Below are 14,603 nucleotides of genomic sequence, written 5' to 3' on the forward strand. Positions count from 1 at the left end.
TCCAATTATTTTGTTTGATTACCTTGATATTTAAAAGCACAACTCAAATCTATACCCCATGACAAAGAGAAGAACCACTGCACATTGAAAAGCTATTTTAACATGCAAATTACAACTAATGAAAGTCATACAATTTCTCCTTATCCTGACCACTGAAAACATGTATTTCTTCTGTAGCTCACATCTAAGAAAAATAATAAGATTGCTAAGAAAGCTTAACTCCATTGCAGTTTATTAAAACTCTCCGTTATGTAATCAGCAATTAGGAGCTAAATAAATCTTACCTTTATGTAGCCCCAAGACACTGACAGTAAATAGTTTGCTTCAGGCATTTTTAATTGATTATATAAAAAGACAGTAAGTTCTAAAACACGTATATCTTCAAAACCTTGACACTTTTAACAATATCCGCAAGCCACAGAGGGTGGGTTTTTAAAGATTTGGGGTAATTTAGTATAGACCAGAAAGCCCTGCATTAGATCCCATCCAGCCGTCTTCCCATTGAACACATGCCATTTGTCAAACTCCAGAATGGAACAGGCTTCTACAACTATTCTGAATAAAGAAAATTCACGTGATAAAGAAATATCTAACGATCTAAGGGCCTGCATCTTTTTCTCCCGGAGCTCCAGGGCTTAATGAATAATGTATGTCAAGATGCTCAGCTGCAAGAAAGACTAGTTCTGTCAAAAGCTACCAAATAAGGAGCTGCGGGGCAGCCAGGGAGAGTGACAAGAAGCCCCGCCCGCAGGAGCCCGCCTGCGCACCAATCACAGTCCAGCCCCGGGGCTCCCAGGGCGGGGGGGCGGGGACTCAGGGCAGGCTGCGCCGCGATTGGCTGGCAGGAGCGAACCTCCGGAGGGGCCTGCCTCCTCCCCTCGGGCAAACGCCATTTAATAATGGGATCCCTAAGAGCGGAGGCTGCCGCCTGGAAAGATGAATGGGGTTTCCCTCTCGCCGATGATGAATAACGACCAGAAAGCTCCTCGACATTCACAGTTCATTCTTAAATAGGGATTGCCAATCTTTGTGGAGTCTTTCCTATGCATTTTAATATCCTCCCCTCTAACTTCAAAATAAAAGCCTTCCGAAGAGAAGGGCCCGCAGCATTAAGGCCCCCCCCTCCCCGGCGGCCGGGCCGAGCAGGTCTCCCCCCGCCCACGCCAGAGCCCAGGCCCCGGCCGCAAGGCCCAGCGGGGTCCGGGATTCACACTGGGAACCACACTGCTTCCCCCGTTCTCGGCTCCCTTTGTTTCTATTGTTACAGCGACTGAGCTCCACGGTCTTAAAAAATCTAAGAGTGGGGACGATTTATGATCATTCTGACGCGGGAGGGGCGGTGTGCTGAAAGCTGGAGCTCTGGTTATGGTTCAGGAACACAGAGTTCCCCGGACAGGTTTGAAGATCTGTATTTTGACCAAGAGAGAACATTTTCGTGATTGCACGCAAAGTTAGGAAAGGTGCTAAAGGTGGCTCCGGGAGGAATACAGCATTATTCTATTTAAAGTAGTTCTTACTATAACCACTCCCATTTTAGTCAGTGGGGTGATATTTTTCCCAGTGTCACAGACTGAAATCCGTGACTCTTTGTTACCGTTCATCAGGCATTTCATGTGAGTCAGCCAGCCACCATTAGGGGTTTAATAGAAATCATCTCACTGGATCCTTGAATAACCCTGACGTGTTCCCCATCTACATCACCGTCCCTCCATCAACTTTATCATCATGTTTTATCTTTTATAAAATGCTTTTTCGTTTACTGTTCTTTGCCATCCCCAGTCCCATCATCGAAATCCAAGGGCTTAATGCCTGAGAGAAACGGAAAGCATCTTCAGCATCATCGCCTCCAATCTCCTCATTTCCACCTAAAATGAGACCTAGAGAGAAAATTATTTTCCCAAGTTCACCCATGTACCAAGTACATAGGCTTTGAGTTCAAATCCTTTAGTGCATAATCTTTGACAAATCTCACCTTTTAGTGCATTGGTTTTCTCATTCTGTAAAATTGGGTTATTATGATAGCTAGTCTCCAAAGGTGCTTCCTAATGAGCCACCCCACCCTACAATGAATCTGAGCTGGCTTATATAACCAACAAGCAGTGCTGTCACAAGAAGTCTTGAAGCTTTCACCTGGGTTGCCTGGAATGCACTATTAGGATCCCTAGGCCACCCTGTTAGCAAGTCTGACTACTCTAAGATCATCGTGTCACAAGAAAGCCCAAGCTAACATTACTGCCCCGAGAGTGCAGGGAGGGGGGAGGGGGCGAGTGAGAGAGACAGGGAGAGCAGATGCGCGCCCGGACAATCTCTAGCTATGCCAGCCATCCTAACCCAGAACCAGACTTGACAGTGAAGAGGCCATCCTAGTCATCCTGACAGTGGAGCTTTTAGAAGACTCCAGCCCCAGCTGCCATCTGACTAAAACTACACAAGGGACTCAAAGTGAGCATGTCTAAGCAAACCCAGTTAGCCCACAAGACAATTTTAAAAATAGCAAATTGATATTTTAAGTTACTAAGTTTGAAGTGATTTGTTTTATAGCAATGCATACCTAGAACCATTAGTACGAGGATTAAATGAGATGATATGTGCAAAGCACTTAAAACAACATCTGGTAAATAGTGACAAATAGGTATTAGGTGATGATGATGATGAAAACGATCATGTAGATTTTGATAACTATCCCATTATGGTGACTGGATTTTTTAACTCCCAGGCTTACCCTGTGTGCGTGTGTTTAATTTATTACGTTTTCTTTTAACTGCATCACATCATTATGTGTCTCAGACCGAAAACACTGTAACTGCTTCTTAGCTCATCTTCTTTGACTTGTCTCCTTCTAATCCCATACTTCTCTCTACTGCCAGGCCAATTTTTCTCAAATCCAGCCTCAGCCTCACTCCAAAGCTATTACCTAACAACTCAGCATCACCTGCCTCATCATATCCGTATTCCTCTATGCCTCTACGCGCTCCATACTGACAACTTCTGACCCTAGCTCCCAACTCCAAGCCTATCTCCAGCAGCTCTTTACACTCATGCTCTGTTACTAGCTCTATCTATTTAACAGACAGTCTCAATTCTATATTAATTTTCACTGAATTCACTGCCTAGAATACCCTTTTTCTTCTACTATCTCCTTCAAGCTGGTTTTTCAGAAAAAAGTCAGATTTAAATCATTCAAAATACATCTCGAAAACAAACATCCCAGCCCTTCTCCACACTCTATTTTGCACTCACTCCTTTATTTAATAAATACTCATTAAGCCTACTATCTGCCAGGCACTGTCCTGTATAACGAGGACACAGCAGTGAACAAAGCAAGGCTTTCCACCTGAAGCTTACAGTCAACAACTGAGTCAGCACATATATACAACGTCGTGGTAAGTCAATGGGGAAAAAGAAAGGAGAAGGAGGCTATGGAATGTTAGCGATGGAGGTTCCTATAGTATAAAATGATCAAGAAGAACCTCTTTGAAGAGATGACATATGCTCAGAAATCTGAAGAAAGAGAAGGAGCAAGTCATGTGAGCATCTAAGGCAGTGGAGAAAGGGGAGTCTTGTGAGAACACCATGACTAAAAGCCCTGAGATGGGAGCATGCTTGGCAAGCTTCCAAAGAGCAAAGTGTTTCATAAAATGTCATTTACTTCCAAATTACACTTTCTATTCATCCGTCATTCTATTTTATTCTTTGACTAACTTCAAACTAAGTTACTTCTTTCTTTTTATAACAAATACTTTTATCCTGATTGAAATTTCCTACTTATCTAACATACGCACTTCACTAAATACACCCATACATATACTAAATAATCCCTATGTAGACACTTAAAAAAAACCCATATGGTAGGCTAGCAGTAACATAAAGGAAAAATAAAATTATACTAAACACTGAAAAATATAAATGCTTGTAAACAAGTACATCAAATAATAAAGTAGTCAATTTAGATTTTACTATCACTAACTGTGAGACATTGAGAAAGTTATCTAAACTTCCTCAGTTTATTCATCTGGAAAATGAAAATAATGATAGCATCTACCTTACAGGTTGTTGTAAGGACTAACAGTAAATTCTTTGCAAGTGTTTGCTCTGCTTCTTCTCATATGGAGAATGACCATGACTATGATAGCAACCTGGAAATGAATATAGGAGTACTGTATGAGAAAGACAATCTTCTTCCAAAATGGTTAATGACTCTTGAAAGGTTCTAGATGTAACAAAGAACAATTCTCCTTCAGTATACAGTGTGGTTACATTACTGAAAAAAATGAGTGTGTATTAAAATCATGCAAAAAATGTATTTTGTGGGGATCCCTGGGTGGCTCAGTGGTTTAGCGCCTGCCTTCGGCCTAGGGCATGATCCTGGGATGGAGTCCCACATCAGGCTCCCTGCATGGAGCCTGCTTCTCCCTCTGCCTGTGTCTCTGCCTCTTGTCTCTCATGAATAAATAAATAAAATATTTTTTAAAAATGTATTTTGCATTTATATAAAAAAGTAGCTGTGTGTCTAGGCTCAGATCATCCTAAATGAATATTTTACCTGCTTGAATGGTTTATTGGGACATGGAACAATTCCTCCTTGGGGAAGGACTAGCCCCTGTATTTCAGAACACCCAGCCTCCCTGGCTTCTGCTCATGAAATGCCAGCAGGACTCCCCAGCCAGTGCATCCTGAAGTTTCCTAAATGTTCTCTGGTGTTAAGAATCACTGTTCCAGTTATTTCAATTGCCTTAAACTTTGCCTCCTCATTCAGGGGCAAGAAAGGTATCTTATTCTTTCTATACATTTCCCAAAACAATTAGTGGACCACAGGCACAAATGATTGAACTGTAACCCCTGATCTGCTGGAGTAGAGGAGATAATAATAATAGTAGTAACAATAATTACAATAACAGCAAGTAAAAAGTACTAAAGAAGGTTTCCACATTTCTAGGTAATAAGAAATCTTTCTTCTCTTTTTAAAAATATTTTTATTTATTTATTTCAGAGAGAGAGAGAGAGAGAGAGAGAGAGAGAGGGAAAGCATGAGTGAAAAGCAGACTCCCCGCTAAGCAAGGAGCCTGAAGACAAGGGGCTCAATCCCAGGACCCAGGATCATGACCAGAGCCAAAGGTGGACATTAACTGACTGAGCCACCCAGGCGCTCCTGAAATCTGTCCTTTCTTAAGCTTTGAGCTAAATTAAAATTCATTTCACTTTTCCCATCATTAGAGACCAACTAGACGCTCCTCCCCTTCACCACAGTAGTAGCAGGTAGCAGAGAGATTCTAGACAATCCAGAGGAGAACTCTGGATGAGGTCAGAGAAATATAATTCTTAGAATCAGACTTTGCTTCTGACAGTTTTAATGGGAAAACCAGAACTTGTTACAGCATTTGTTAAACACCTACTATGCTTTACATACACCAAGAGCTTTACATATCTTAGGGCTAACCTTTGCAACATGCTGGTAAGATAGCCATTATCCCCATTTCAAGGTGAAAAGACAGATTGATACTTTTAAAAATTCAATAACCATGTCCAGGGCTGACATGCCAGGCCAGGTCTCTCTTAGTGTTTGCTCTTTATAGTCTATGAGTTGGTCATTATATAATTAGGTGTTTACAAACTCCTTGATAAATGGTATGAATTTAGGAATAGACTCATTTATCCTTAATCTTAAATTTTTTTGTTTGTTTGTTTTTAGTAATCTACACTCAGTGTAGGACTCAAACTCATGACTCTGAGATGAAGAGCATGAAGACAACCAGGTGCCCTAATTTATCCTTAAATCTTTGTGCTGCTTTTACATTGTCCTGAAATAAAGAACCACTGATCCTATTACTGTGGTCAGATCTTCTGGACAGCATGGATCCTACTAACTATGAAGTCAGGAAGCTTGTGCCCAAAGATAGGTAGCCTCGCCTGATAAATGAGCGCTCCTAACATGTAAGACAGTGAACACTCACATGTGGGAGTGTGCTATGTATGAGACACAGATGCTTTTGCTAGAACCCATATTTACTGACTTGTAGTCTGCTGTGCTCAAATACCCAAATGATTGTATATACAAATGCATGAGTGCATGTACTAAAATTTAAAAAATATGTAATTTCCTTCAGCATTCAGTCTCTTTTTCTGTCTTTTCCTAAGAATACACTCCTCAAAAATCTCTAGATCCCAATCCTCTTTTATTCTTCATTTACTCAGTCCTTAAAGGATACCCCACGCAATCAAACTTTCTAGAGTATTTTAGGATATTTCAGGATACTTAAAATTCTGCTGATGGAGTCAAGTCTTTGATATTACTAACCACTGCTCGAATTAGTGACTTTGCAACAGATGTTAAAACAGATAAGACACATTTTTGATTAAGGGAAGAGAAAAATAGGCAAACCAAACTATGAGGAAACCGAAGCTCAGAAGTCAAAGTGTCTTATCCAAGGTCACAAAGCCAAGTTGCAGAGCTGGGATTTAAGCCCAGGCTGTCCGACTACAGAATACACTAAATTGACAAAAAAAAATATTTCAGGCCATTAATCTATAGTTATCCTAGAGTCTATAAACAATATGTCTATTAACATAAATTCTAAGCTATAGTATATTACTACTTTGACATATTAAAGAAACATTATTTAAAATAAATGTATTAAAAACTCTTAGATTTCTATAACCTAAAGGATCTCCCTGGCAATAGCACTGCTTTCAGTAGGACTATTACCTTTGGAAAACATTTTATTCTATAATCAACCTATATTTATTTTACATATGTTCTACTTAGGATCAAAGTTGCAGGAATTACTATTGATCAAGAAGCAAATCTGTATGAAACGGGCTGCCACATATCCAATACTGTTTTGCTTAACATATGCAAATCTAGTTGTTAAATGTCCCCTGAAGAATTCTGAGGCAAAAGGAAACTTCAAATGTTAAATTTAAATACAATAACTATTAACACACCAATGTTTCAAAAATCACTCAGTGTTTCTTTGCTTTCACTACGAAAATAATTTTAGAGGCAGGCAATAATCCGAAATTAATCTGTTTAACCTATTGTTTAACAGAATTTTAAATCTATTTTTACATTATAAAAACTATACTTTCTTTGATGAATACCAGTATTACAAAAACCACCTTAACTCAAGTAAATCCACTAAATCTGTTTGTGTTTACCGCCCTCTAGTGATAATGGATCCAAACACGATTTAAGGAACAGTTCTGTTCCTTAAGAGTTGTTGACACGTTTCAGAAAACAAAAACCTATCTAACAAATATTATGGAAGCATAAGATTAAGAGGAACTACAGCTTGATTTTTAAAATGTAATAATCATCTTAAAAGGCCAAGGATCATTCTCCAATTAACCTAGTTTGAGAATTTTCACCAAAAGTTTTATTTAAAGTAAGAAACACCTCTAGCATTTACTAAAAAAGAAAAGTTCCAATACAAAAAACTTTATTTTTGTTGAGAGGTACTCTGAAGATGAAATAACATCAAACTGATCCCATGATAACTGTACTGCAACTTTGCTTCTACATGGTCTCCTTAGCATGGTATTTTATAATTGTTGATACAGTTTGAATCCCATACAATTGATACCAAAGTTTCTATGTTCACAACCACTGAGTAAATCTAGCTGAAACCTCTATTATCACCATCAGTCACCATCATTATTACATCCACCAAGGATTTTTGTTTCAATGAAGAAAATTAAGGCAATGAATGGGTGCACAAACCTCACATAAATGAAGCCTACACACACACACACAAAATCTTGCATGAATATAGACTTTCCTTTTTTAAAATATTTTATTTATTGATTCATGAGAGAAACAGAGGCAGAGACATAGGCAGAGGGAGAAGCAGGCTCCCTGCAGGAAGCATGATGCGGTACTCGATCCTAGGATCCCAGGATCACAACTTGAGCTGAAGGTAGACGCTCAAGCACTGAGCCACCCAGGTGCCCTGAATATAGATTTTCTACTTACAGGGAAAATTAGGACCTCCAATTCATTTAAACCATCCCAAGTTAATACCAATTTTTCATGTTTATGATGGCCACCACAATCACCATAAAATAGTAATATTCCCTCTGTATTTCATGCTGTGCTTTGTGAAAATAATTTAAACAGAGACTACCTTTCTCCTAAAGCAATGATTAAAAAAAAAAAAGAAGCAAATAGGCGGATTTTTGGAAATACATATTTAGTCCTTTATCAACACCATTTTTATTGTAGATCTTAAATTAATTTTAAGTTAAAAACTTGGGCTCTGTATTCCTTTCAGCAAACAGCACTTAAATACATGGACATCCATTCACAAAATAATGAACTTCCATCTTTACTTTGCACCATGATAGTATACATCTACTCAAAATGGATCCTAGAACTAAATCTAAAATCTCAAACTATACATCTAGTAGAAAATGTAGAAAATATTTGTGATCCTGGGACAGGCAAAGATTTCTTGGAACACAAGAAAGCATGAACATAAAAGACAAAAATGGTAAACTAGCCTTCATCAAAACTTCTCTTTGAAAGAAACTGATAAGAAAATAGAACAATAAGCCATGACTTGTAGAAAAATCTATATGTAACATATGTATCTGATAGAGATTTTTATCTGGAATTATAAAAATTCTTAGAACTTAAAAAGATCAGTAAGCACATGAAAAGATGTGCAACATCATTAGTCGTTAAGGAAGTAAAAATTAAAACCAGAATGTAATGCTACTCCATATTAGAATAGCTAAAATGAAAGATATGAGCAATACAAAACTGCTGGCCAGGATGCAGAGCAAATGGAACCCACGCGCACTGCTGGCAGGACTGCAAAATGGGCTAGCGACTTTGGAAAATAGTTTGGCACCTTCTTATAAAGTTAACCATTACATTCACTACATGTTCCAGCAACCCCACTCCTAGTTATTTACCCAAAAGAAATGAAAACATTTGTCCATAACAAAGGTCTATATGCGAATGTTTACAGCAATTCTATTTATAACAGTTGAAGCCTGCAAATAGCCCGGATGTTAATCAGCTGGCAAATGACTACACAAATTGTGGTATATCCATAAAACACTAGAAAGCAATAAAAATAAATTACTAATACATGCACTAATAACTAGCTATTAGTTATTAGTGTTATTAGTGGATGAATCTCAAAAGCATTACCCAAAGTGAAAGAAGCCATTGACAAAGGCTTTTTTATAACTGTATGATTTTATTCATACAACATTCTGGAAAAGGCAAAACTATAGGGAAATGAGATCCCTATAGTTTTATTAGTGCTATTAGTGAATGAATCTCAAAAGCGTTATTAGTGGATGAATCTCAAAAGCATTACCCAAAATGAAAGAAGCCACTGACAAAAGGCTTTTTATAACTGTATGATTTTATTCATACGACATTCTGGAAAAGGCAAAACTACAGGGAAATGAGATCACTGGTTGCCAGCAACTGCTGGTAGGGAGAGGCGAATGAGTACAAAAGGAGTATGAGAACTCCTTTTGAGTGATGAAAATATTCTATATCTAGATTATGGTGGTAGTTATCCAATTATATACATTTGTCAAAATGCACTCAACTAGATCTAAAAAGTGGACATCTTACCATATGTAAATTATAACTCAAAACTTGACTTTAAAAAATGTTAGGTAATGTTACCCAATTACTTTGATTCCAAATTCGTCTAAAGAGAAATGAAACAAAATTCTCAAGTGTGAGGCGCCTGGGTGGTTCAGTAGGTTAAATGTCTGACTCTTGACTCTTGATTTCAGCTCAGGTCCTGATCTCAGGGTCATGGATTGAGCCCTTTGTCGGGCTCTGAAACAAAGCAAAAAACCCACCAAACTCAAGCATAATTATATACAGTAAAATAACATTTTTACTCTAAGAGCTCCACCATTATATCTCAAATAGGCATATATTTTTTTAAATTTATTTTTTTAAATAGGCATATATTTTGTCTAGTAAGGGTCATGTTAGCTTTGAATAATGCAATATATAGTAAATTCCTAGTTATTCAAATCCTTTAGGCAATATAGTAACAGGTGAAATGTTCTCATAAGTAATAATATTTTACTTTTAATTCTTTGGAACGAAACATTCCCTAGAATACTTCAGATATTTTCATGCTTTCTTAAACAAACAAATCATCTTAACGTAATGATTTAATAGTGATCCTGGGCCACCTTTATTCACTCACTGATGAACAGTCAATAGATATTTATTGTCTTTTCACTCTAGGTCACAGTGTCAGTTGTTAGAGATAAAAAATATCCAATAAAGCAGAAAGAGCTGTTTGCAGAAAACTCAATAGTCCCAACTGCTATATTCTTTTTGAATCCTTCCATTACTTTTTCATAGTTTTTTTTTCCTGAGTCCTTGGTTGATAGCCTGTTCTCCTTATAGTCAGTATAAATCTGCCTCCTTGTACTCAATATAGCTGTGTCTTTCTCCCTGTTATGATGGGTTTTTCTAAGGCAGCAGTTTTCAGAATGTGTTATAATGAACAGCAGCAGCCTGATGTGATAATTCTCAAGGAAGACATCCAGTGTCAAATAAACTTTTGACATAGTGCTAGCCTTCTTGGAGACTGTATACATTAGCATATTAAAGGTTTTGCAAAAGACCATAATAATATGTGTAACCCTGTTTTGTTTTGTTGAACCTAGTATTTTCAAACTTATTCTACTACCTGACACTTTGCTCCCTTCCCATTTATTAACAAATAAAACCAAACAAAAATACCAGAGTCTCAAGAAAATAAAAATAGAAAATAAAAAAGAAAATCGATAATTCTGTATAAAGCAAAAGGCTTTAAGTATCTGATAATGAATTGTTTTAGAATACTTACTTACTTATCAATCAATAATTACTTATTAAATGGCTACTATGTGCCAGCATGGAAGATACAGTATAAACACAGAAGAATTCCCTGAACATGTAAATTGTGAACTCTTGGGGTAAAAAGACAAAAAATGAGCAGGAGACATACAGAATAGAAGGAAAGAAGTAATGTGATACCACGATCTTTGACTATTCAACTAAACAGTCAGGAAAAGCAGCACTGAGAAGGTGGTAACTGACATGAGACCCAACAGACTAGAAAGAACCAGCCAGAAGATCTGGGGCAGAGCATTCCCAGTAAGAACGGAGAAACACAACTGGGATGAGGGAGGACAGGTACACAGAATCAGATTAAAAGTACGTCAAGGCAATAAAGATCATGCGGGTCCTTGTAACTCACGCAGGGAGTGTGGGATATCACTGAACCATTCTGAATTATGTAGTGTGATTTACGTTTTTAAAAGTTGTCTCTGTGGAGAATGGTCTACAAAGGGCCAGAGCAGAGAGAAGAGGAGAGGAAAAGCTGACCAGACCTGATGAACTGAATGAACGCTTAGGTGAAGAGAAGGGAAGAATCAGCCCCTAGATTTCTGGTATGATCAGCATGTGACTGGGATGGGCGCTTGTGCCATTTGCTGAGATGGAGAAGACTGGGGGAGGTACAGATTTGGAGGATGTAAGTAAAGCGACAGAAAAGTTATAGGCTTAGTCTGGCAGTAAAGGTACTCTTCACTGTGGCCCCATGTTCACATTTCTCAGATCTGCCTCTGTTCCCAGCATTAGATTTTCTGTTCTAGGCAGTCTCATTCTCACAAATCACCCACTACTTGCCCACTCCCACAAACACACAATAAAGTGAAGTCTATAGTAGTACCCCATCCTACCCTTTCTCATCTAACTCCTGTAAAACCATCTCTTCCTTTATTAGCAACCCATATGAATCCTCCATGTTCAAAATCTAACTTAGGTAACACTTTTTTTCTGGGATGCTTCCCAATCATTTTGGTCTTCAGGGTTGAACTCATTTTAAACTTCTCTACAGAACCAGAATACCATGCACTACTCTATTATACATTAACACACAACAGGTTTAGTTATATGACTAGTTATATTTTCAGTATGTATATCTACATAACTTTCTTCTTTCTTTCTTTCCCTATCTATCTACTATCTATCTGAATAAAAACACACATACAAAAATCTCATTTTGTCTCTAAAGACCTTTGGAGCAGACACACGTCCTACAGTAACCAGGCAAAAACAAAAACCCATTAGTGAAAGCCTAAATACCAGACTGTGATTATCCGAAACAACTGGTACAAAACAGCAAAAACAAAACAAAACAAACAAATAAAAAACCTTCCTAATGATGTATTTGCCACATGAAAATGGTATCTGGTCTAGAAAATGGTTAAGGATCAAACATATAATAAAAACCTAACATTTCATTCAAAAGTCTTATGTTTGGCAACAAAAAAATTTTGTTTGCCACAGTAATAAAAGCCTTGACAAAAAAAAAAATAAAGTACTATTTTGTTCCAGGTCACTTCAACTTTCCTGTACCTTGTTACATCTTAAAATTAAGGAGGTGAACAGGTTGATCTCACAAATCTCTTTTACCTCTAAGGATGTTTGAAATTAAAAAAAGAAGAAAAAATACAACTTTTAGTAATCATACCAAAGTTTGATTTCTCTGCAAAATGGCTGAGAGTAAGTAGAAAATGGAAAGGGATCAATCACCTATTCATTGACTCATTTTCAACTCTTAGAACAACTACATGGCTGGGGAATCTGTTCTCTCTCTGTGATCTATGACTAAGACTCCATCATGGGCTGAAACTAGGTTCAAGGTGATTTCATCCACTCCTCTGTTTCGCAGCTAGATTGTCATTTTAAATCCGTGCAATGATTAAAGAGTCTATTTTTGGTTCCTGTTTCTATTTTCCCCAAGAAGAGACACCTAGTTACCTGATTATGATTGATATTTGACACTTTTGTTAATAATCATAATCTCAGTATTTTACAGAATCACAAAAAATCATTCGGAGGGGTCTTGAAGGTCTTCCAAGGTGAGGAAGAAGTGAAGCATAAGTGCTGCATCAATTTTTAGACACAGTGGAATGAAGAGCTATAGGAGACTCTTCACAGCTCTCATAAAAGTTTCTTTCATGGCTGCCTTCACATACATATTCTTTCAAGGTAATAATAATTAAGTAGTCAGTGAGTGTGTAAATAAAAATATGCTATCACAGAGTGCTAGGTAACTTAGCTAAAACTAAAGTAAACAAACTCAGTGGGCCATCACATATGCAAGCTAGTGAAGTCCCATAAATCACCATGACTGGGTATCAGGATTTCAAAGGCACACTCTGAGCTCTTTCGCCCAGGCCTGTTGAATCAAGCTCCAGTTGCATTGGGTTACCTATATGGCAGCATATAAAGTTCACCTTTTAAGTTTATTAATAGTTCCAATCCCCATCCCCTACTAAAGATAAGCCACTTTATGACCCTATAACGTGTGTGTACCACTCCATACACACGTTTAGGTAGGTTTTCATCTAATTCATACAACAAGCTTCTGAGATAAGATTTTTTTAGTCCTGATTTACAGAGAAAATAGGTTCAGAGAAGTTGAAGCTATTATCCAAGGTCACAACTCTAGTGCGGGGTAATACAGAAGAGGAATTGCTAAACTCACTGGAATTTAGTAGGAGATTTACAGAATTTTAAAGATGAGGGGTCATACTGTCACCTGCTATTCTGTTCTCTTTTGGCATCTAATAACTTACAGTATACTAGACTGAACTAATCTATACTTATTTTGACAGTCTCTCTTCACCCTGTTCCAGCTTGTACTTTGTTGTCTCATGTCCTCATTCCCAGGCAGCCAGTTCCTTAGGGGATGGCCCAGCATTGGATGTGACAATCCACCCATGCTGCTACTGGGCTATGACTCAAGGAAGCAACAGGTGAAGGAGAGGATGCCAGCTATTGATGCTAAAAACGACTCTGGCCTCATGCAATGCACTTCATCTGTGAATTTGCCCTCTCCAGTCATTTGCCCCAATCCCTATCCCCACAGCTGACTGTTCTCCCTTAGACATTCACACCCTCACCCTGACCCATCTGGATTTCTTTTTTTCTTCAAGTCTATCCCAAAGGTTCATTCCAACCAGATTTCACCCTCCAGGGGGAAGGAGGCAGGAACATGAACTTGTTCATCAGTCTGCCTGTAGCCAAGGAAAGCCCTGATCCTGGGTCAGCTCGGTCAGAGATTACTCCTTCTTCCATACCTCCTCTTCCTCATTTCACTGTCTGAAAAGTCAGGTCTTTCTCTTTCCTTCCTTCAATCTTCACTCCTCACTCTATCCATGAGTCTTTCTTCACTCCCCTCCATTTTGCCCCCACTAAGAAAACAGACGCCAAGGCAACCTCACAGTAACAGATCATTTAAAAAATCCTGACATCTGCTTATGCCTTCCCGGAGTTTATCCTATACCTTCTGCGGTCACACTCCCCACCATTATTCAAGCTTTATCCCATCCAGTTGTACCCACATCCTCTCCAAATCCTTTGCCAGCCCAGGGTCTCAGATCTCCTTTTGCTAATTGGTCTTCTAATCCCATGGACCCCATTACCCTTAATTTGATATCTGTGCCCTGTTAACTACCTGCCCGCTAGGTTCACTCCCAACCTAAAAAGCTTTCTGTCTCACCAATTCATCCTGCTTCCTAGGAGCAGGAAACTAGGTCCTGTCTACCCAATATGACAT

The 14,603-nt window shown here is 38.3% G+C and overlaps 1 protein-coding gene across 48 annotated transcripts in view; it reads right to left on the reverse strand.

Moving 5' to 3' along the window:
- PDE4D (phosphodiesterase 4D) overlaps positions 1-14,603 on the reverse strand; it is a 1,448,272-nt gene that overhangs the window by 23,955 nt on the left and 1,409,714 nt on the right. Inside the window, exon 1 of one of the 48 annotated variants that reach the window (XM_072826567.1) lies at positions 285-653. The exons of the other annotated variants lie outside the window; for them this stretch is intronic. Within the exon in view, the coding sequence (XP_072682668.1) occupies positions 285-332 (48 nt within the window). The 5' untranslated portion in view covers positions 333-653. Of the gene's footprint in view, positions 1-284; positions 654-14,603 lie in introns of those variants that run through there. 48 annotated transcript variants of the gene reach the window in all.

This window comes from Canis lupus, chromosome 5 (assembly GCF_048164855.1).
Source record: "Canis lupus baileyi chromosome 5, mCanLup2.hap1, whole genome shotgun sequence".
Taxonomy (NCBI): domain Eukaryota; kingdom Metazoa; phylum Chordata; class Mammalia; order Carnivora; family Canidae; genus Canis; species Canis lupus.